The 24754-nt window shown below is 37.0% G+C and overlaps 1 protein-coding gene across 4 annotated transcripts in view; it reads right to left on the bottom strand.

Moving 5' to 3' along the window:
- Positions 1–13123, bottom strand: part of LOC128496662 (MARVEL domain-containing protein 3-like) — a 50454-nt gene extending 37331 nt beyond the window's left edge. The window contains exons 1-4 of one of the 4 annotated variants that reach the window (XM_053466392.1): positions 12976–13123; positions 10362–10616; positions 8746–8918; positions 370–1342 (exon numbers count right to left, since the gene is read on the bottom strand). In XM_053466392.1, the coding sequence (XP_053322367.1) occupies positions 657–1342; positions 8746–8918; positions 10362–10543 (1041 nt within the window). In that variant the 5' untranslated portion in view covers positions 10544–10616; positions 12976–13123 and the 3' untranslated portion in view covers positions 370–656. Of the gene's footprint in view, positions 1–369; positions 1343–5262; positions 6518–8745; positions 8919–10361; positions 10617–12975 lie in introns of those variants that run through there. The other 3 variants (XM_053466394.1, XM_053466395.1, XM_053466393.1) reach the window with 3 other exon arrangements.
- Positions 13124–24754: the final 11631 nt, after the last annotated feature.

The following is a 24754-nucleotide window of genomic DNA, read 5'->3' as shown; positions in this document are numbered from 1 at the left end:
CATAGTGGTACACTCATGTGCACCAAAAATTCTGCCCTTAGAAAGAAAGACATCAGGGATAAAAGAGGGGGCACATGGATATGGGTCCCAGTAGGATGATTTGCCCCTAGTAAAGGGATCCAAGGGGTGCCACCATTTTGGCCTGGTCTCTGTAGGAAGAACACATGACTGCTAGCATCTCCCTTGTTGCTGAGACTAGCTGTGGTTACACACTTTATGTTCACAGTGTGCATTGTTTTAAGAAACTGAACATACACAACTAGCAGAGATTGTGGACATTCTTGTAGATCTTTTATGGTAAGTAATTCTTATGACATAAATATACATAGCGTCATGACTGGAGTTCTCATTCAGAGCTCAACAAGAAAATTATTTTTTACTGACTTTATTTGAAAAAGACATACATTTCACACTATGTAAAAATAGTTTATATATTTACAAGTATTTACACATGATTACATATGGGTATTAAAAAACCTTTACCTATAAGCAGCTAAAAATGTTGTAAGCCTCAATTAAAAGAAATGTTATTCTATGATATTGTATATGTATATGAGATTGTATAACACACACATATAATAAAATGAGAAATTCTTTCATGTAACACCGGCAGTATGGATATAACGCAAAATGACACAATTGTTTGTTATAGTGTATTATACCAGTGTGCTGGGATGAAACCTATGAGAATCTAATTCTTCCCGTGATCGGACCCTGGGTTCATTTTGGTTGCAGGGTTCAGGAGGACATTCAAAATGCAGATGATTTTTCTTAAAGTCGCGCACAGTTCTGATATAGAGACCACACAATACTGTGCTAGGAAGGTACAAGCAAGCAGCAATCAGGCCAAATATAGCAACAGCTGCATCCCCTCCCTGCACCTCACAGTTCATCCAGGTGTAGCCACGGCCCGCATAAACTCTCTCTCTAGCCTTGCAGATTTCGGTGGCGTTTACCTGCTTAATAAAGTGCAGATAAAGTCCGACTGCAACAACATACGCCAGGAACGCAAGAGCGTCAAAAATCAGTTCTGCAAAGAGGATTCGCACAGAGACACTGTGTAATGGTTTAGCCCCCAAAATCAGGAATAAAATAGTGAATGCACACAGCAGCATGCTGAAAGCCACTCCGCCATAAACTCCTGGTGCCCTCAGCTGAGTGTATTGCATGTCCATCTCCCGCACTTGCTGTAGCTCATTGCCTTCAAAAGGACTGTATGCGGAATCGATACTGAACGTACTAAAGCCAGCTGCGGATGTGTATCCAGTAATAACTGCGTAAGATGCTACAACACAGATCAACACCAACACCCCAGCGGTGATTTCCACAAACTGCAAGACTCCTGCAAGAAGAAAACAAAAGATGGTTAATATTTTTTTTTCTAACTGAAAAACATGAGACAAAAAAGTAAGAAAGAAAATGAAGGGAAGAAAAGATTTGTTTTAAGAACATGTGGTAGTACACGAGTGCAGTTTTAGGTTAGATGGTAAAGTCTTATCGCTAGAAATACTGCTTGACATAAATGGGTAAACAATGACAGCAAGAACTGAACAAGGAAACAAAAAGAAAAGGAAAACTGGGATATCCGCAATGTGCCTTATGTGATGAAAAGCTTATAATCAGAATATAAGCTGGACCTAGCATTCAGAAATGTCACATCTACACACCAGCGCCATTCACAGAAACATGGACTATGACGGCACTTAAAACCCTTCAGCCCATCTAGTCAGGCCATGCGTTTCTGGGCTGCAACATCTTACAAAGAACCATATTTTGATATTTTATAATACGACGTACAGATAAAATATCTCACTCAAAAATACACAAACCTAGTTTATATCTCAAATGCATGTTAAAAGGATAAATGTTATCAATACAAGGGGTCTGTTCATTTTCACTTTGGCATTCTTGGCAAGCAGTTACAACAAAGCTGTGTGTATTCGTGACAGTGGTCCTTATTAAATGGTGATATGTCACTAAAATAATACATATGACACACTGTGTACATCAGGTGTAGTGCTTTCTAGTGACAAAGCAAAAACAAAATTGCATATTTGTGAATATACACATTGGTTTGAGAATGCAGGAGTATTCCACCTTAGTTGAGTTTGGTCAGTCCAGTCAACCTTCCACTCAATAGACCACTCTTCGTAACCAAGACTCAGTTTTTTTAAGTGATTGTTGCTTCAGTAAACTCCAAGAATTTCAGGGACATTGGTCCATCTGCATTCCTAGGTTTAGAATAAGGGGATCTGGGTTTCTACGTTTCTATATATTAACCATACCTAGGAACTTCTGGAGGAGAGAGAGGGGGCGATGAGCGGTCGCTCATGAAGTTTTCAGCAACCGCTCGGTCCTTCTCAGTCTCCTCCGGGAGACCTCTAGTTTGTTCGCGGTGACGGCATGTCATGCTGAGCGCCGGAATATGGCGTCATATGAGACATAGGCCTTACGCTCCCACTGCAGGACTTTTGGAAGGTAAGTGAAAGGGGGAGGGTAGATGAAATGATTGCGTGAATGAATTATGTGAATGAAAGTGTGAATTAGTGAGTGACTGTAAAATTGTGTGTAACATAGATGTATAATTGATTTGTGGAAAGGCAAAGATGGCACAAGCAGGGTGTTTATGGGACAAAGATGGCATAGGACAAAGTTTGGGGACAAAGTTGACTCATGCTGGACTGTTTGGGGACAAAGCTGGCAAGTCCTATGTGTGTTATCTGGGTGCTGGTAAGGTTCTATGTGGGCAGTGTGGACGCCAGGGCTGGCTTTGGTTTGTGTAATTTAGGGGGTTTTATCTATACCTTTAATACTGAGTTTACATGTGATTTCCAGTTGATCTATACCTGCAATGCTGGGCTTGTGTGTTCTGCGGATCTATACCTGCAGCGCTAGATTTTCATACATTATTATTGTATTACCTGCAAATACAGGATTTGTATGTCTGATTCTTTGCCTTCAGTTCACATATGAATTTTAATTGATCTATACATGCAAAGCTGGGTTTGTGTGTTAATGTGTTGATCTATACCTGCTATGCTATCTTTCAATACATTATTTATGTATACCTGCAAATATAAGGTTTGCATGTCTTACTAAGTTGCAAGTGCTGTTTTATGTGTTGTTTATTTTGTCTCTACCTATTTGTTGGTGTAGGAGTAAAAGGGAGTGATTGCATGCTAGGGAGCGTGGAGCGGGGCTCAAGGAAATGCTTGTGTAGGGTCCAATTTTTTTCAATATAAAATGTATTGGCAGCAGGGGCTAATATTTATATATATATATATTGGCAGCAGGATCATATATATTGTACAGCAGAGGCTAATATTAATATATATCAGCAGCAGGGGCTAATATTAAATAAACTGCCAGTTCAGCTACGCACACACAGACGCATATACATACACATATACACTGCCCTTACACACATATACACCGGTCAGGCATAACATTATGACCACCTGCCTAATAGGTCTCCCTTTTGCCACGAAAACATCTCTGACCCGTCAAGGCAGGGACTCCACTAGACCTCCGAAGGAGGCAGATCCTTTAAGTCCTGTAAGTTGGGAGGTGGGCCTCCACTGATCGAACTTGTTTGTCCACAGCTCCTCCATTGGATTGAGAACTGGGGAATTTGGAGGCCAAGTCAACGCCTTGAACTCGTTGTGTTCCTCTAACCATTCTTGAGCTATTTTTTGCTTTGTGGCAGGACGCATTATTCTGTTGAAAGAGGCCACTGCTCGCTTGCCTTCTTCCCATAGTGCACCCTGGTGCCCTGTGTTTTCCATGTAAGCGATGCACACGCACCCTGCTATCCACGTAAAAGAAAATGGGATTCATCAGGCCAGGCCACTTTCTTATGGCACCCTGACTGGACTGCGGCTACACAGTCCCATACGCAACAGAGATATCAGCCATGACATACTGATAGTATGGTGGTGAAAGCACTAACCGGGAGGCTCAGTGATCACATCTGTGTCAAATATTAAAACACATTCTGAGATTCTGGCCTCTCACCCTGAGGTTAGAGTGCAAGCACATTTGTATAAACAAGCTAGAACAAATGCAGCTTCATGAAAACATTTTACTATGCAATAACTAGAATAGTGTCCCCATCAGATTTGTACGCTTCTTCTGTAGGTGGATACTAAAGTAGAGAGTAAATGCGTATCAGTCAGCGAGTATGTGTACCTTCCCAGTATGCATACAAGAAGGCATTTACCATTACCCAAGGGAAGACAGTATAGATGGGATCCGAAGGGTCTGAAATTCTTTATATAAACCGATAAGCAGAGGTCATTATATAAAGGACTACAGCATACACTAATGTTGTACAACTTTTTAATATGGAGGCTTCCATACCATTCCAGTTGTTAACTTGTTTTACTTACAACAAGCTACTGCCTACCACAGTATGCAAGAACACACACAACTGCACCTACTTTATAATGACGAAACACAAAGTTCCTATGTGCTTTTCAGGCAGAATTAAAGTTAAATTGAGAACTATTTGTGTAAAAAATATAAATATTAGGGCTGCTAGGGGAAAGGCATGTGAATCACACCCCATGCAGTGGCCTGGCGCATAACACTCAGGTAAATTAGTTTAAAAGTGGAAGTCCTTCTTTGGGACCCAAATCCATCTCTCCATGTTATTTTATCTCTTTAAATTGCCCCTCTCTCCCATTAATTGGAGCACCATCCATTTACCACAAATTTGCATTTAAATACATAAATTGTTTCTGTACAACTAAAACAATATTTTTATTGGTTAAAACATACATAAAACATTGGCACAACACCAAAGTTACTAAAATTGACATGTACACAGAAAATGAGTAGGCAAAATAGCCAATACTTGTAAAATATCCAAATGCACAACTATGATTATCATCAAACAGAAATCAAACTGTGAGATCAGAACAACAGAGAATGTAATTGGATCTCAAATTTTGAGGTAGAGATACAGAATGACATATTGGTGAAAACGCTTATATTTAAACATCAGGACATAATAAAAGCTTGTGATGAACTGATAAACTATTAGATCCCTCAGTTGAGGTATGGTAAATAAATCCTCACAAGGTATGGCTAGCACATAGTAATCCAGATCTTCTGGGGTACAATTCCAATGCTAATGTCTTTTGCTGGCTGCATCATGGTTCTCTACAGATTGTATGCCATAGCTAATTATCAGACACACAAATCATGCAAGTGGCACGTTTACAGTCCCCAACTGTACCACTTCCAGACTTGTGATACATAGCCAAGCTTCATATTAACACAGTAAACTTCATATTAATACCCATATATTTTCATCACACAATCAAGCAAAGTGAAGCGAAATTAAATACTGCAAAGTTTGTGTCATTACAGCAGGACATTGTGGTTTATTCACTAAAACCAATAGCTTTTTGTAAGTATAAGGCATTCTTCCATGTTTCTATGCAGTCCCTTTCGGGACAGGAATGCATAGTGCACCTTTAAAGTACTGCATATGTGGATTGGCTTTACTAATGAGCCTCTTAGGAAGAATTAACTCCAGCTCATTCCCGAATAGCAGCTAGTGATGCTAAGTGTCATGATGTAACGTCACATCCTGCTGCTCAACCACATAAGCTTCGTATTTTACAAGGGAGATGCAAAGGTTTTTTTTTTAAAAAACAAAAAAACCTGCAGAACCAGTCAGCAGGGAGACCATTTATCTCCTAAACTGGCCCGGCACCTGAAAGTAGCAAACCCTTCCATTTGCCACCTAGGATGATGCTATAAACCCTAGGGCGGTACTTGCTAACAATTTCGATAAAAGTAAGAGTTATGTTTAAGAAGCGATTCTGGTACAAAGTTTGCATAAAGTGGCCATTTCAAATTAATGAACCCCTTTCTACTGGCATTCCTGTCAATCCAGCCATTCGCAAAGATTCTGAATTTAGAGGACTAGTTTTAGCGGCGTCATTCTTAAACATGAGCCCCACCACCACAGCACTTGCCGTGTACGATACAACCAGCATAGCAGCAAATACGCACACAGCAACTTCTGTCCCAAGTATTTCACAGCTCACAGAGTTATAGCCGTGACGATTGTAGAGAGACTCCCTTTTTTTGCACAACTCTGAGCCATTGATCTGCTTGATAAAGTGAATGTACAAACCAATGCATATAATATATATTAGCGCAGACATCACATTCAGGACTTCTTCAGCTAGCAGTACCTTCTTGTTCCGCCTGACACTTGCCATGCAATTGGCAACCAGGAATGACAAGGTCATACTGAGCAGGAGAAGGCTGATGCCAACAGCAAAGTAAACAGTGGGCATCTTCATCCTACTGTACTCCATATCCAGCTGTGTTATTTGGCTCACTTCGTCCCCCTGAAATCCACTCATGGCATAGCCCATGCTGTAATAGTAAGAATTGGCAAATCCCCCAATGCTGGAAAACCCGGCTGAAGCACTTTGGGTAGAAGACGCACATATCAAGACCAGTAGATTTAGAAATATCTCCACCAACTGCAGCATACCTGTGGAAACCCAAAAGCAACAAAGGCAATTATATGAGAACTACCAGCAGACTGACATGCTACAGGAAATATAGTTTGTATTTTTCTATTTTATGGATTTTTACACGTACGGGAACAGATCTCTAAATAGAGATTCTGTTAATAGCACCACAGATCAAAAGTGATATACAGGCACGGAATGGGCAAATGCCCAGTGTGCCCACTATCCATCACTCCCCATACTCACCCGATCTGCTACTCCAGCAGCAGATCAAGTGGTGCAGTGTGTGGTAAACCCCTGGGCATGTCTGGCACCACGCTGTGTTAGTATAAAAATGTAGTTCATGCATTCATGTTCAGACACACGCATCTAGCCATTGGCTGTAGTTACGTTATCGGACGGCCACCGCCCTTAGAGTGCTAAGAAAGCTTTCCTATAATACATAAATGCTTTTGGATTACTATGAGATGGCCTAGCTACTCAAAAGTATCAAATCGCAGATTACAATTGACAAACACCAAGAACACACAAAAAAGGAACTACACAATAGCAATAGCTATACAGCTTAAAATAAATGGTGTATTAAATACCAACATAAGCTTTCCATCAGAGCTGAAATCTTACTTTGTTTCAAACAGAATCTCCGGGTCACACGGCTTTTCTGAGTTTAGTCATGCTCACTACTCTCCCAGGTACTGCACACTCACGCCTGCTCTCATTTTGCACCCCTTTAAAGTCTAAACCGTGATGAGTCATGCCCCCCTGCCACTTTTCTTGCTACACACTATTATATGCCTCCTATAAAGACCAGGAAAAATGAAACTCTAGATAGTCATTCCTGAGATGTTCCTAGTCATGACAACTATGTGTTTGCTGACATTCTTTACGATTACATTACCAGTGTGGATTTTTGAAATAACATTGGTTCTGGAAAGTTTGTTTTATGGTACCAACTGCAAAACGAATTCCACGTTAATTTTGAAATATAGTTTCCATTTAGACATTCCGAGTAGTAGGTCAGGAGACATGCAATGACCAGGGACAATATTCTCAATCAAGATAATCTACCTTAGAGAAAGATGTCAGCCTCACTAAGGCATATTAAAAAAATGAAAAAAAGGAACCATAACTGAACTTCTCTCTATGCCAAAACTTTTGTCACGGATCCCCCCTGGAATTTTTTTTTATGTAGATGAGCTAGCTAGGCCTTGATTGTTTCACATGTAAGCCAATCATTTTGCATATTTACAAAAACTCCTATTTTACAGAATTTTTTTTTATTCTTGACTGGATTATGACAGGCACAAATAATTTTTTGTGGGTTTTCTTTTTTTTTTTTTTTTTTTTTACAGAGTTATGCAAATGAAAACCATACTTTTATCATTAGCTTTGCCATTGTATTAAAAAAAGAACATGAATAAACATAAACAATAATTTTTAACATGGGATCAAATGGCAGTATCCCAAAGTCTTCTTCTGACAACCAACCAGTCCCCTTTTGGCTCTTCTTTGGATCTCCATTTTTCTGGTGTATACTGAGGTCCTTCTAATGCACAACTGCAGGACATTGTAAAGCCACTAATAAATTTAGGGGGGGGGTATGTTTTTGGTGGTAAATTATACATATGAGCTGTAATCAAAAATCCAAACAAATATCAAACATGAGTGTAATCCCTTTTGCACATGCCACAAAGCCCACACTTTGCTTTAAATGGTAACTTCACAGCAATGAGACTTCAGAAGGATTGCATAGGATATAAACAACTCTGGTCATGGGATCAAGTCAATCATATATCCCCAATTTTTTAAGGGTCTAAACTGGGACACCTTTGTTGGGGGTGCGGTCATCAGCATGGAGGTGCACCCGCCAATACTCGGGTTTAGAGGGTTGTGAGATGGCCATTTGGGAGCTGTGAGGTCTTTGCTGTAACTGTACATACACCCATTGGTTTGAAAGCTCCCTCCTCTGACTGGAGGATCTCCCCAACCGGCAATTAATGCCCACTACCCACAACAGTAAGACAGTGGGGCAGACATGAGTTTGAGCAGTACACAAATGCTAACATGAGCAAAAGAAGGCATAATTTAAAGATTGTGCTTTGTTAGAAAGTGTTTGCCATCTAGCAAAATTTGTAAGCTTGTTTTTTTCAATGCAAGTGAGGGTGGCTATTAGCACGAATTGTCAGGGGAAAAAACCCTGCTCTGCCTCGGGCATGAGTTAAGATATTTATTGTCTGAACGTAGGTACCTCTTATGGAACACAGTCTTGAGCACTTGTCGGAGAACGATTGCTTCTCAGTGTAGGTTCTTTGTGAGGGAGGGCCATGGTGCTGGGATGCTCTTGATGGTCCTAACTGCTGTTCTGAGGACGAAGCAGGAGCCCGAGCATACTGGCCATGTACTGGCCTATTTGACAATGATCTAGAATTGCATGGAATGAACACGTATGAATGACTAGGTTTAATATAATATATAACATTCTTATATAATGTTGCAACAGGCCACATAGCCAAAAAACAAGATTAAAGCTCAACATGAAACATGATCAAGACAGACCCAAAGAGAGGCAAAAAGTAAAGCATGGCAGTAAAAACCCTTCTTTATTTATGCAAATAAAGATGAGGGTATACTAAAATTGCTCAATTGGCAGTACAGACATGTACACAGCGTGTTACCCAATAGCCACCTAATGCATTACGACCCGATAGTCAGTGATGACCTGTGACTATGTGCTAAGCGCATGAGATGCATTAGGTGGTACCACTCTGTGTTCGTGTCTGTACTGCCAGTTGAGCAATTAATAAAATAAGAGGGTTTTGTTTTACTGCCATCCAGTGAGCCCGCTGTCCTTTACTTTTGTTTTTTTGTTTTTTTAATCTAATTGCAGCCTGCCACAGGCCAGAACATCATCCTACCATGCATGCCACCTCTTTCCTTACCCTAGTCCCATGTACTGTACCAGTACTGTTCTACATATTCTGAATACTGTAAATATTGTTTTCACTATGTCTCCATCATAGCTGTAGATGATTCTAGTAAGTGTAGGAGTGAATATATACCCTGCACCGCTGTTATAAGTTCTAGGTATCGATGTAATAGAAGTATACCAGTATGGGGGCCAGCATCCTCTCCATAGGCTGGTCCCATCCAGCAGCACCTCCCAGAAGCTAGGTCTGCAGGGAGCCTAGATTTACTAACACAGACAGATGTTCTAAAATTCCCCATAGAATTTGTTATATTTTATGCTCACGATCTCTGCCAAAAGTAGTGAAGCAACTCTGTCTGTTTCTCATAATACACAATAGATGCTAACAAATGGAAATACAGGAGCCAATCTATTTCCAACTATGTCATTTTGCTTTTTTGGATACTCACATATGTATCTTGAATATAGAGACATTTGCAAATTGGAAAGCCTGACAATAAATTCAGTGCAAACACAGAATACTGCAAAACCTCCAAAAGGCCAGTAAATATAACAAAAATCTGCATATACACGGTCGCAAACCATGTGTGTGATCATCTTTCAGGATGTTAGATGTTTATAATGTATTTTCCAAGATGAACATTGTGTTCTACTTAAAAAGTTTCTTATTTAAAAACACATATCCTGTTTTGTATTGATGCAATAGTTTTTCACACTAACACAGGGTTTGACCCAGTCAGGTTAATGGAAAAGCATACTAGTTGTGATTACTTAAGTGTCAAGAAATATATAGTGTAAATAATGGGAAAAACTGTAATTCAAACAGCTCTGATTTGCAGCTCCTTGAACATACAATTTTTTTTCTTGAAAAACTTACATTTAATTATATATTTGAAAAGTCTATAATTGCCTTGTTAATTAAGAACAATATATTGTACCTGTCATTTGATGTATGTGATCTCCTTTCAGGCCTCTCTCGGCGAGGTCGTTCTCTGTAATCATCTTGGTCTCTAGCAGGGAGTCCATGGTTCTTTGAATACTCCCTGTTGGACCTGTCATGGCTGGACCTCTGGGAAGGTGGTATCCTCTCGCTCTGCACACTTCTTTCAGATCGGGACATTTCTATTTTTCACATGTGCGTAGTAAGTAAGCTCACTGGAACTGTAGAAACAGCACTCAAATCCCTCTTACTGCTGAATTAAAAATAAACAAGTCTTGTGAGTTACATCTGCAACTCAACAGTAATTAGCAAAACATACTAATACCAGATGGGGAGCTGTAATTTGCATCATCTGGTGCTTTATACAGCACAAAGGCAGAAAACTAAAATGTAGCATCATCTCATACCGATAGTTCCCATGCATAATTAAAGACGCTGTAGGTTATTATAACATCTGCATATGTATATGTACACTGTATATTAAAATATTAAAAATATTATGGTTGCTACTGATCTCCAGGGTTGTCTTTAATACAGGGACATATCAACACATTTTTGACAATGCTATGCTTCCAACTTTGTGGGAACAGTTTGGGGAAGGCCCTTTTCTATTCCAGCATGATGGTGCCCCAGTGCACAAACCAAGGTCCATAAAGACATGGTTGGATGAGTTTGGTGTGGAAGAACTTGACTGGCCGCACAGAGCCCTGACCTCAACCTCATTGAACACCTTTGGGATGAACTGGAACAGAGATTGCGAGCCGGTGCTTCTCAATGACTAACGTCACAAATGCTATACTGGATGAATGGGCAAAAATTCCCACAGAAACATTCTAAAATCTTGTGGAAAGCCTTCCCAGAACAGTGGAAGCTGTTATAGCTACAAAGGGGGGGGGGGCAACTTCATAATAATGTCTATGTATTTAGAATGCAACAAAGTCCCTGTTGGTTGTAAGTCAGATGTCCCAAAAACTTTCTTCCATATAGTGTATGTCATGTGCATGGAAAATAGCAGGAGGGGGGTCATGGAAAAATGGGGAAAATGCATACAGAATTTCCCTGTGCATTTGCAGGGGGAACATTACAAAAATTAAAAGGGGCATTTCAGCTATAATATCTACAAGTAGATATGAAAGTTGTAGTGTCCCTTTAAATAATCGTAAATAGATGCAATTCGACGATAAGGCTTACAGAGTGACAAATATGAAGATCAGATGAGAGTTGGGGTATAAGGTTATTTTGAAATGAATTCTACATTTCCAAACATGAATCATAAAATCATAATTCTAGCCATAAAAGAAAAACAAATAAATTCTGCTCTTTCTCCTAGCAAGGAAAAACACTCCAACAACCAGGTGGCTAGCCGAGGTTAATTTAACCCCTTAAGGACAATGGGCGATCCCTAAACCCATTAAAAACAATGCATTTTGAGCCCATACATGTACGGGCTTTGTCGTTAAGGGGTTAAAACACACAGGAATCATTGTGTAGCTCTAGATTAAAAATTTGTAAGCAGTGCTTGTGACAGAATGACCGGTCATACAGGGCCCCAAGGTAGTCAGAGATGGCTCCAGCATGGCTGCCAAACAAAGATAGCACAGGTAGGAATGCCATTGTTTAACTATTTCCATCAATTAAACGTTGAGTTGTATAAATGTTAATTTATGTTAATGCAGTTCTGTGCATATATGAGTCTATGTTTTACAACAATAAAATGTTCATTCCTGCTGTACTCAATTCAAGGTAGTTGTGTCTACTTATTGGGTACACATAGCAGGGTTCCAAGGTGCGCATGCTGACTGGTGCTGGAAGTGATTCCGGGGACAAGAGGAGGATACATGTGGGTGATCTCTGGGAGTTACTACAGCTCTCTTGGTGAACCCGTTACAGTGTGTTTTAGCTTCATTCATGTTTTGCCTTCAACTCAGAATACAGCAAGATCTGATATCTCAAACCGTGTAATGAACTGTTAAATGCCACCTACGATTATCATTCCTTATTTACTGTCAATCAATGACTGAAAATTCCTAGCACTATAATTAAATACAGTTTCACATGTTTTAGACAAGCAGGGCACTATCATCAGGGGTAGAATAGGTTGATTTGTTTTCCCTACTAGAACATTCTTGTCACAAACATCCCATATCTTACACATTCTCCCCTAAATGAAATCATTACTATTACCATTAGACTTTAGTCCACAGCATGATCTCCATTACTAACTACTACTAGCAACACTGCCAAACACTTGAATTTGATGGCAGATAACTATCACATGTAAAGACTTCAGCCTTAATCTCATATTATATTCATGTATGTTTAAATTCCCTCAATGTTTTAACTGCTACCACTTCCACCGGGTGGTTGCTCCACTGATCTACTCCTCTCTCAGCAAACTAAAGGCACACAAACCAACAGTCTAGGCACAGTCCTCTTTAACATAAAACATACAAACACCCAAAGATCTATGAGTTGTATCGCATTAAACATTCACGCCATAACAGACCATGCAGGATAGCCCAAGGTATTAAACAAAGCCTCATTATTACTTTTCTGGAGTTTAATGATATGAAGATGTTTTTTTCCCAGTGCTAAATATAAAACAAGCTCACCTTGTCCCGTTGCTATCCAGGGGAAGCAGCCTTATTACCTCTTTCTTATCGGGCTGATTCACCTGAAACCAGAAGTGAGAAGCAGATGAAGGGGAACAGGTGGGACAGGTCTTGCAAGTATTGCAGAGGAGGCGGCTGACTTTAGTAGCTTGTTGAAAGTCTTTTCTCATTTCGCAGTATAAAGTTGTACACAGACACCTCCTACAACACACCTAGTTTCAGGTAAAGGTATGCAGTGTGCAATCAAAACAGGGCAGGTAGACCCAGTGCTTTACAAGACAATAATGTAGGCAAGTTTCACTTTGGCAACATAGAAATCCTACACTAGAAGTAAAACTCTGGCTTTATAAGAGAAATGCTGTAAATATTCATCTGAAAATATTTTTCCCTTTATTTTGTACTTTTTAACTTTAAATTTGTTCTTCTGAATGGAATAAAACTCAGAAGTCTCTTTTTATTTATTTCTTAAAAAACAAGTTTGCTAGATTCTCACTTACATGGCCTTCAGCTTACCAGAAGCGATGCCAACATTTAGTATTGAGGAACAGACTCAGTCCACCATTCCTAGAGCAATGAAACCCTTTCCAGAAATGTTTTTTTGTTCTCAAAACATTAGGCCCACAATGTAAATTTATAAACATTCTCTGCTGTTTCCATACATATTATTGTCTTTTTAATCACATCACACATGAGTCTTATACTTAATTAACAGTATCATATCCGACTGAGCCGGATAATCAGACTAATGAAACTCTATGAAAGAAAGGACCTCATTAGCATTGCCACAAATAATTGGGGGTGTGGTGCTTGAGCAGGGAAAGCCACCCAAAATAACGACTCTCAAGACTGGCAAGAACAGCCCCCAAGTCTGCCAAAATTACATTAACAGGTCAGGCACGTCACACAAAAACAGTCAGGAGATGACCAATGACGTGTCCGGCACGTCATTTAATTAAACAAGCTTTAGAAAAAAATTACTTTTTCTAACTTTTAGTTGAAAAATCTTTTACTCATCTATAAAAGGTAATGAAAAACCTGCTAAATAGATTCTACTGTTCTTCCTGAGTTTAGAAATACCCAATGTTTTTATGTTTTTTTGCTTTTTTCTGCACGTTCTGGGGCAATAAGTAGAGGTTGTGTTTTGCTATTTCAAAACCATTTTTTCCAAATCTGGTAATTCTTCCCCCCATGTGCCATTTCGGGTATCTTTGAAGCCCGCCAATGCAATTTACCCCATCAAACCATATATTTTTTTAAACTAGACACTCCAGGGTATTTCAGATGCTAGTATTTTAACTCCTTCCATGCACTAATTCTACCACCAGTCTTTGTCAAACTTTGTGGTAGTCATTTTTTTGCATTTTTTTCACACACATTATACTTCAGGTATGAATTAACAGGTTCTGGTATATGTCACTATCATAAAACACCCCAATATGTGTTCAGCAACATCTCCTGAGTACAGCGATACCTCACATGAATGATTTTGCCTGGCTGTTTGGGGGGAAAAAAGGGCCACATTTGGGGCATGCACATTTTTCAATGTTGAACTTTGGCATTCGGTGATCCACTGCCCATGCCCTATTGGGTACATCTTTGAGCCGAGCCATTTCAATATGCCCTATCAAACCACATATTTTTGAAAACTAGACACCCCAGGGTATTTTAAATGCCGGTATTTTAACTCTTTGCATGCACACATTTTACCACCAGCATTTTTTAAAAGTTTGCAGTAGTATTTTTGTGTGGGAATTTTTCCCCACACATCTACTTTAGGTATAAATTTACAGCTCCTGGTATATGCCGTTGTCACACGACACCCCAATATCTGTTCAGCAACATCTCTTAAGTACAGTCATACCCCACATGCATGAGTTTGTCGTTTTTTGGGGGAACTAAAAGGCCGCATTTGGGACAGTATTTTAACTCTTTCCATTTGAGAATTGTTTTAAGCTAATGTGCTAATTTTAGGACTTTTTTAATATATATATTTTTTTTTATTTTTTTTCCCTTTATTTATTTATTTTTTTTACATTTTTTGGAACTTGAAGGGTCCCCTGATGGTGACATCAGTGGGAAATTATTTTTACATTTTACTGGGTTTTTTTAAACAATTTTGTTCTTATTATTATTATTTTATTTTTTCATTTATTTTTACTAATCACACTGTGATTAGAAAGCTGGGCTCCATTGACTTGCATGGTTGAATGCAGTACCTGTATTCAACCTGCAAGTGGAGCCAGAGTTCTCTAGAGGGTCTGGAGACCCTCTAGCAAACTTTTTCAACTTCATTGTTTTTTTTTACATGGTGGCCGCCATCTTGCGTTTGGCTCTCCGAGAAAGCCAAGGAGAGATCTGGAGCAAACGCTTCTTCATGAGATGATCCACGCCCTTCTTATGATCACAAAGAATGATGCTTCCCATGGACCAGAGTTCCACAGCCACATGGAACGAATAAACAATCAAACTGGAGCCAAAACTTCTTAAACAGCAATAGAAAGGTGGTCTTCACCAGACCTACTTATGTGAGTATATAATTAAATAATTCTACGCACTGTGGTCTTACGTTTATTTTTTTGTAGCCAGCTGGTTTAACCCCTTAATGACAATTGACGGTCCTGGCACGTCAATTGTCGTCAACCCTTCATTTTTGGGTGACGTGCCGTTTTCTATATATAGAAAACGGCAAAAAAAACACGAATATCAACGAATATCACTTGGAACTGGTAGATTAGACACTGTTTTCCACCCTCAAAACCTACTATTTTTTTGACCTGTGTAATGAGAAACCAGGTCGCTGAGAGGAATGCGTTTTTCTCTTATTTTAAGTATTTGTATGTATATGGAGTGAATGATTTGAGGAAAAATCGATTGTTGCAGGTGATTTTCATTATAAGGAATAATAAAATCAGATAGAATAGAAGAAAGGCCCCTTGATGGCTATTAGATTGATGTCCATGAATTTTAAAGGGATTAAATTCCCCACAGGAAAGAGGCAGTCTATATAAATTACTAAAAGATGAATAGCATAGAGATAGGATTTATACAAGACACTTATTGGATTATCCCAGCAAAAAAACTGTGGAAGTTTAGTAACTATCCTACAATCTTTAGAACCAATATGGAGGGGAACAAGAAAAAGGGGTGGCAATTATTATTTCTAGTAATATCAAATTTGAACACGTGTACGATGAGGTTGATAAAGACGGAAGGTTTATTATATTGATAGTATAATACATTGATAAATTTTTTTTTTTTTTTTTTTTTTAATTACATACATAGAAAACATACATAAGGGACAAGACAAAACCCCCCAAAAAAAAAAAAAAGACATTTTTATCCATGTTCTGTGTATTAGCTTTTCAAATTTTCTAGCGAGTATTACTCATCTTTCACGGGTCTTAATTACCTTCAGTAACAAACTTTATTCTGTCTTCCCAAAGAGTGAAAATGTGAGAGTCCCAACGAGTTTGTATCAAAATTCCCTTTTCCATATTACACTGATATATTAATTGAGCTTTTATCTTAGCCCATAAAATTGGCTCCGCAGAACGCCAATTTCTGGCGATTACTATTTTTATTGCGGTCAGCACATGTACAAGGAATTGGTTGCCTTTTTTTCCATCATTAGGTAAGTTTAAATGTAATAATGCTCTTTCAGGGGTAAGTTCCCAATCTGATCCAAATTTATTTACTAAAGCATATGAAATCTTTTGCCATAATTTTTTTATAGGGTTACAGTTCCACCATATGTGGAGCATGTCTCCCTTCTCTGCACCACATCTCCAACAATTTGAGAGATTATTGGGGAACATTTTTGCCAAAACAGAGGGAACCAAATACCACCTATTCATAAGTTTAAATTGGAGCTCATTTAAATTTAGACAATGTATGGAGTCGCTTTTTTCCAGTCTTCTTTATTTATTATCATATCTAGATCCGTTTCCCATTTTGCTAAAGCAGGAAAATTATATTCAATTCTACATAACTTAATCAGCTTTAAAGATTTTGCCAAAAGGTTCCTATTTTGTTCTCCTTCCACTAGTTGTTTAAGTGGATTATATACCTGCATATTCCAATTCTGACGCTGATTTTTTTGGAGGAGACTTTTTACCCTAAGGTATCTAAAACATTCTCCTATTGGGAGATTAAATTCAGCTTGTAATTGCTGGAACGTCTTAATTGTGTCTCCCTTGATTAGATCTTGAATTGTATTTATGCCGCTCTGTTTCCAAGTAAAAAGGTTTAAATTTTCTATCATATATTCTAAATTAGAGATAGGAAGACTAGTTGGTATCATATCCTCTAGTCCCAGTTTTGATTTAATCTCATGCCAGTTTCTTACTATATGCTGCAATGCTAAACTAGTTCCTGTTGCAGTAATTCAGTGGCTTTCCTGGAGGAGATCCAGAACAGATATTGTAGGTCCCCATTTATATTATTACCCAGTAGTTCCCCTTTATACCAGATTTCCTGTCTTGCGTTATTCGCTTGTGTTAAGATAGCCTGCATGAATAATGCCGCTTGTGCATATTCTCTTATCAGGGGGACTGCCAATCCACCTTGATTTCTATTTTTTATAATAACTTGAAATTTCAATCTAGGTTTTTTTTCTCCCCATATAAATTTATTAATCAATCGTTGGATTAGTTCTAGCCAGCTCACCGGAACCATATGTGGGACCATCCTGAAGATAAACTTAGGCAAAGTATATGAATTAACCGCATTTATTCTCCCCCACCATGGGATATATAGTCCTGTCCATTTTTTAAAAGACACGTTCATATCTCTGATTAGGGGGAGGAGATTAATCTCCATCCAAGATTTAGGTACAGAGTTAATTCTTATTCCCAAGTAAGTAAAGTTATCTTTAACCCATTTGAATCCCACTGTCTCAATACATTGTTTTTGTGTATAATCCAAATTAAAGGGTAAAGCCATTGACTTATCAATATTCAACTTATAGTTAGAGACCCAGCTATATTGATCTATCCATTTCATAATATGTTTTATGGAGTTTACTGGGTCCCTAATTGTCAGTAGCACATCGTCTGCATATAGTTTAATTTTTTGCATACTCCCTTTTTCACAGCCCTTCACATTCTGATCCGCCCTGATGTCTCTAGCTAGGGGTTCTAGAGATAAAACATATAATAGCGGAGAAAGAGGACAGCCCTGACGAGTGCCATTCGAGAAGGGGAACCACTTTGATATGATTCCAGGACCTACTACTTTGCCCATTGGTTTAGTGTATAGAGCCATTATTGCATGGTATATTCGTCCTCGAAATCCAAAGGCTTTCAATACTCCTGCCATAAATCTCCAACTGACCCTATCGAAAGCCTTCTCGGCATCTAACGAGAGGGTCAGTTGTGGAATATTTGTTTTAAGATTTTCCTCAAAAATACCAGCAATTGCTCTTATATGACTAGTAGCTAACCGATTCTTAATAAAACCTACTTGGTCTGTATGGACTAGTTGTGGTAGTACTACACTTAATCTAAGGGCCAATATTGCCGCATATATCTTAGCATCTGTATTGAGGAGAGATATCGGTCTATAGCTAGCTATCTCTTCTGGTTTTTTATTTGATTTTAAAATTGGTGTTATATTCCCTCTTAAAAGTTCTTCTGGAAGGGATCCTCTAACTATACTTTCATTAAATAACCTTACTAAATATGGGGAGAGTTCCTCTATATATAACTTATAGAAACTAGAGTCAAAACCATCAGGACCTGGTGATTTTTTTTGTTTCAGCTCTCGAATTCTATTCTGGACCTCCTCCAGAGTAATTTGAGCATTTAAACCTGTCAAAGCTTCTTCCGAGATCTTAGGAAAGAATCTCGTTGAAAAATAATCTTGGATATCTGTTTCTGTTGCATTATCCGGTAAATTATATAAAGCTTTGTAATAATCATTAAAAGCTTGTGCTATTTCATTCGGGTCCATCAAGATATTGCCTTTATATGATATTTTAGAAATAATTCTTTTTTCTCTTCTTTTTTTTAACAAATTCGTGAGCATTTTATCTGCTTTATTTCCCTTGTAATATCTTTTAGAATTTATTGCCATCAAGACTTTATTGGTCTGTTCCATAAGTTTTATATTTATCTTGGTCTTTATAATTTCAATTTTCTCAGTAATTAATTTAGAGGGGGTCTGTTTGTTGATTTTATTTAGCTGAAATAAAGTTATATATAAATCCGATAATTTGGCTTCTGTATTTTTTTTAATATGTGCCGCTAATTTAACAAAATGTCCACTTATTACTGCTTTGTATGTACACCATAAGTTGGATGCAGACATATTGTTTACATCATTTTCTTTAAAGAATAATTGAGTTATTTCTTTTATGTATTCTACATCTGCATTTTCCTTAATAGGTTGTAATTCAACCTCCATTCTGAAGACAATTTTTTCACAGAGTCTTCTATGTCCATAGTTACCAAGTTATGGTCAGACCACGTAATTTCATGGATTTTAGTATTTTTAACTTTTGATGTCAACCCGATATCTCCCACAATTAAGTCTATACGGGAATAAGCACAATGCGTTTTAGAGAAACAAGTAAAATCTCTTTCGGTTGTGTGTAATATACGCCAAATATCATATAAACTATGTCTATTTAGTAGGGATTGAAATCTATTTGCTTGTAGAATAACACTACGCTCTTTATTTAACTTTTTGAACGACTTTTTATCTAAATGGGGGTCTAGCACACAATTAAAATCTCCCATCCATATTAATGGGCCTTGTTTTATTTTTAAAGTTTTCTCCAGAATGTTTGTTAAATAAATTACAGGAGAGCTATTAGGAGCATATATGTTGAGTAATGTTAGTGTCATATTATTTATCTCTACTATAGCTATGATATAGCGGCCATCTAGATCTATATCCATATGTTTAATTTTTACGTCTATATCTTTAGAGAATAAAATTGCTACCCCCCTTTTTTTTTTGTTTTCAAGGATGCCTCTACGCATAGGGGATAGTTCTGATTTTTTATATTGATTTTATCTATTGTTCGCCAGTGTGTCTCTTGTAAAAAGACAACATTTATCTTCTCTTTCCACATTCTCTGGAGAGCTAAAGATCTCTTTTGTGGAGAATTAAGCCCTTGAGTATTAATCGTGCCGAATCTAATTAGACCCATTAGAGATTTTATACTTAATCTTTCTATCTCGCTTCATACAGAACTTGGATTGTATAAAATTAAAATAAACATGAATAAAAAAAATACAACAATTACACAACATATAAAACACATATATTTTTAGGTAGAGTGACACCATGTCACACATCCTATTTCTACAATCACCCCCTATGTTGCAGAAATGGTTTGCCATCTCACAAATGGCAATTTGGAGCCCTGGGCTAAAAGGAGAAAAAAAAAAAAAAAAAGGTGTATATATACAGAATATTAATTATTGGATATAGGTATAAATAATTAAAAACTATACAACTCAATTCTTATCCCCAATGTATATCTACTATTAATAATCCTAGGTGACCAGTTTCAGTGTCTTATCTATTCTTGTGTCCATAATCTATATCTGTCAGGTCTAAACTTATATAATATAATGATATCCAAAAGAGATAATAGTGTCCAAAGTTCAAGAATATTAAGAATTATCCATCTTATCCATTAATGATTAACAATATTACCTAATATCACCATACTGTGAAATATATTGTAATCCAAATTCCATATAGTCATTTCATTTTATATAGTGATATCCCAAAATTAGATATATAATATATAGAGAGAAAAAAAAAAAAAAAAAGGGAAATTATACATATAATAGCACATCCCCTATGTGTATCTATTTAATAATCCTTAGTAATCATTTTTCAATGTCTTATCCTCTTTTATATCCGTAGCCTATAACTGTCATTACTAAACTTATAATATATAGTAGTGTTTAATATTTAAAAATATAATGATATCCGAGTTTTAAAAAATATTAAATGTTGTCCATCTTATCTATTACCAATTAACAGTGTTACCTAATACCCTAAAGACCTAGGGAAAGAATATTGAGAATTATCAATCTTATCTGTTAGTAATTGACAATATTACCTAATATCACCATGCTGTGAAGTATATTTTAGATTACCTACTCATATATATTATTAATTTATATCTAAATCCATAGTCATTTTGTTTTATATAGTGATATTAAAGAAGAAAAAAAAAAAAAGAAAAAAAAAAAGGACAATTATACATATAATAACACATCCCCTATGTGTATCTATTTAATAATCCTTAGTGGTCGTTTTTCAGTGTCTTATCTTCTTTTATATCCATAACCTATAGCTATCGTTGCTAGACTTATAATATGTAGTAGTGTTTAATATTTAGAAATATAGTGGTATCCGAAAATTAAAAAATATGAAATGTTGTCCATCTTATCTATTACCAATTAACAGTGTTACCTAATACCCTATAACACCTAAAGAAATAATAGTATCCAAAGTTCAAGAATATTGAAAATTATCAATCTTATCTATTAGTAATTGACAATATTACCTAATATCACCATATTGTGAAGTGTATTGTAGATTACTTGCTCATATATATTATTAGTTTATATCTAAATCCATATTCTATATAGTGATTTTGTTTTAAATAGTGATATCCAAAGAGAGAGAGAAAAAATAAATAAATAAATAAATAAATAAGTAAATCCTCCATCGTTAGGAGTTAGCTGCTGCTATTAATTTATGTTCTAGTAGCCACTTTTTCAGATTCTCAGGCGAATCAAACATCCATGTTTTATACTCGTAAGTTAGAATTATTTTCACTGGGAACGCCCATCGATAGCGAATTTGCTTTTGTCTTAAGATTTCAGTTAAATGTATATATTGGCGTCTCTTCATTCGTGTATAGTAGGATAAGTCCGGAAAAATTTTTATATTTTTAAAAGGTTCTTGTGGTGTTACTTCTCTGTGTGCTCTCAGTATTTTTTCCTTTATGCGCGAATCTGTGCAACAGATTAGAACATCTCGAGGAGTCTCTAGTGGTAAATTTGATGGTTTCATCGTCCTATGGCACCGTTCCCACATTGGGGTCTGATCTTCTTGATGGACTCCAATTTTTGACAGATATTCTTTGAGATATTTTTCCAGATGCTCTTTAGAGACGGTTTCCGCTATCCCTCTAATCCTCAGATTTAATCGTCGTGATTGATCCTCTAGATCTGCCATTTTTTCTTCAATGATATCAATTTTCATATTGTATTGTTTAATGTTATCCTGGTGCATTAAGTCCATCATTATTAAATTTTCAATTTTCTCTTCATTTACTTTGACTCTAGTGGCAAGCGCCAAAAAATCAGTTCTCAAATCTTGAATCTGTAGGTGTATTTCTTGTTTTATCCTCTCAAACTGTTTGTCAAGTGCAGTATTCAAGTATTCCTGTATTTGTGGGATCGGATCTAGGAGAGGTAACGTCATACTGTGTTGCTCTTCTTCACCCGAACTCGATCTATTCATTGCAACTTCTGCATCTGGTCTTTCTTTTTCAAGTTTAGAAGTTTGAGGGGAGAAAAAGGATAATCTTTTATCCGTTCTATCCTTCCTATCCTCTCTTTTGTCTCTTCTTGTAGGTTTCTCAGCCACTTTTTTTGAGGCCATCATGGAGAGAAGAAAAAAGAAAAAAAAAATTATTTTCCCTTTTTTTTCCTTTTCCTTCCCTTCCTTTTCCCTCCTTCTCCCTAAATTCTCTTTTTCTTTTTTCCTTTTCCCCCTCCTATCTCTCCTTTTTCATTAGGGTATATCTCTAGATCTAAATATCTTTATGTTCTCTCTTTATATACCAGGATCACTTTTTTCAAAAATCTTTAGAACCAAATAATTTAAGTTATTGTTTCATAAATATAGATGTATATCTACTAAAATATTCTCTTGTATTATAAACAGAAGCTTCTTTAAGAACGGATTTTTTTATAGCTTATTCTTTCCAAAAATTAGTAATAATTCATTTTATAAAGTTTGTAAATATTTAGTTAGCCAAAGACGCAGATTATCAAGAATATGGGACTTCCAAGATCTTTAGTTCATATCATTTAGTTGATCAAGCACATATATTGTGAGAGCAAAAAGAGAAAAATAAAGAAAAAATAAAAATAAATTCATGGACTTATCTGAGAAGATGTACAGTTTCCAAAAGTCTGCAATTCATGGTGATTCTGAAGTATATATATTCAGTCGGGTCGGGACTTTTTAGAGTTAATAAAGTCAGCCATATATATAGATCGGCATTTTTTTTTTTTTTTTTCCCCGGATTAATCTTCTTTTGTTGATCTCAAGCGTCGAGAGAAACCGTTTAGACGGCAGTCGCTTAATTTCTCCATACAATAACCAGTCTGATTGTAATCATTATGATATGTGATGCCGGCATAGAACCGGTATAATGCCAATATAGTGCCGGCACAGTGCCGGTATGATGCCAATACGGTACCGGTATGATGTTGATATAATACCGGTATGTGTAGTGTTAGTATATTGCCGGTGCCGGTGCGGTGTCGGCGTAGTGCCGGTAATGCCGGTAAGATTGCCGGTAAGATTACCGGTATGGTGCCGGGATGGTCCCGGGATGGTGCCGGGATGGTGCCGGGAAGGTATCAGGGGCAGCAAGCCGTCGGAGGAGAGACTCAAGGTTTTCGCGCCCAGGGCTCCAGAACGCCGCGCGCGAGCACGCTTACGTGCTACGTCATCGCTCCACCCCCCAAAACAGTATACATTGATAAATCTATATGCCCCTAACTATCATCCTACCAGATATATTCGCTCATTAATAGATAAATAGACTTATTATCAACAGGTATTTTAATCATGGGAGGTGATTTCAAGTGTATTGTGAATGCTAAATTAGATCAGACTGGTAGGGAGAGTCTCAGGGGTAAAAGATCTTTAACATCGGAAATACAAGACCTTATGGATAGAAATATGCTATTTGACAGTTGGCGAATACAACATCCTAATGAGCATGACTACACTTTTTTTTCAAATGTACATCAGACATATTTAGACATAGATTTTTTTTAATGAGACAACAGTTATTACATGGTTTAAAATATAAAATTAGAAACAACTGGAGGCTTAACATATACCTACTAAGGAAAGATTCAGACGTGGAGGATTTGAGACAGAAAGCAAGACAATTTCTGGAGATTAATGATGACGGACAAACCCCAGATTTAAATCTATGGTGCACATTTAAAAGTGTAATGAGACGGATGCTGATAAAATTAGGAACAATACAGAAAAAACAAAAAACTGAAGATATCTATAATCTGTATATTAAACTAGCTAAGCTAGAACACGAACATAAAGCTACCCTAGAAGATAGTTTAGGTGAACAAATAAAATATATAAGAGAACAGATAACAAAAGAACTATATGAGAAAATAAACAAGGCAATTGACATTTTAAGACAGAAGTTTTACAATTCAAACAATAAAACAATAAAACTTTTGACGAATTTAAAAAAATATATAAATTCCTCTGTAGAAATCCAAACATTCTTAAATAAACTTAACCTCCCTTCTCTTTGTCCGAAATTAAACAAACAATTAGAAATTTTAAACCAGGAAAGGCTCCTGGACCAGACGGATATCCACCATATTTCTATTTAAGATTTGAGGAAATCCTGTCGCTGGTATTAATACGGATCTTTAATAAAATCTCAGCAAATAATCCATTCCTAAAAGAGATGCTACAGGGAAAGATCCTTCTCAAATCACTAATTATAGACCTATCTCCCTATTGAATCTGG

Source organism: Spea bombifrons, chromosome 5 (genome assembly GCF_027358695.1).
Source record: "Spea bombifrons isolate aSpeBom1 chromosome 5, aSpeBom1.2.pri, whole genome shotgun sequence".
Classification (NCBI taxonomy): Eukaryota; Metazoa; Chordata; class Amphibia; order Anura; family Pelobatidae; genus Spea; species Spea bombifrons.
Note: the sequence above shows the minus strand (reverse complement) of the source record. Positions and strands in the feature narration are given on the sequence as shown.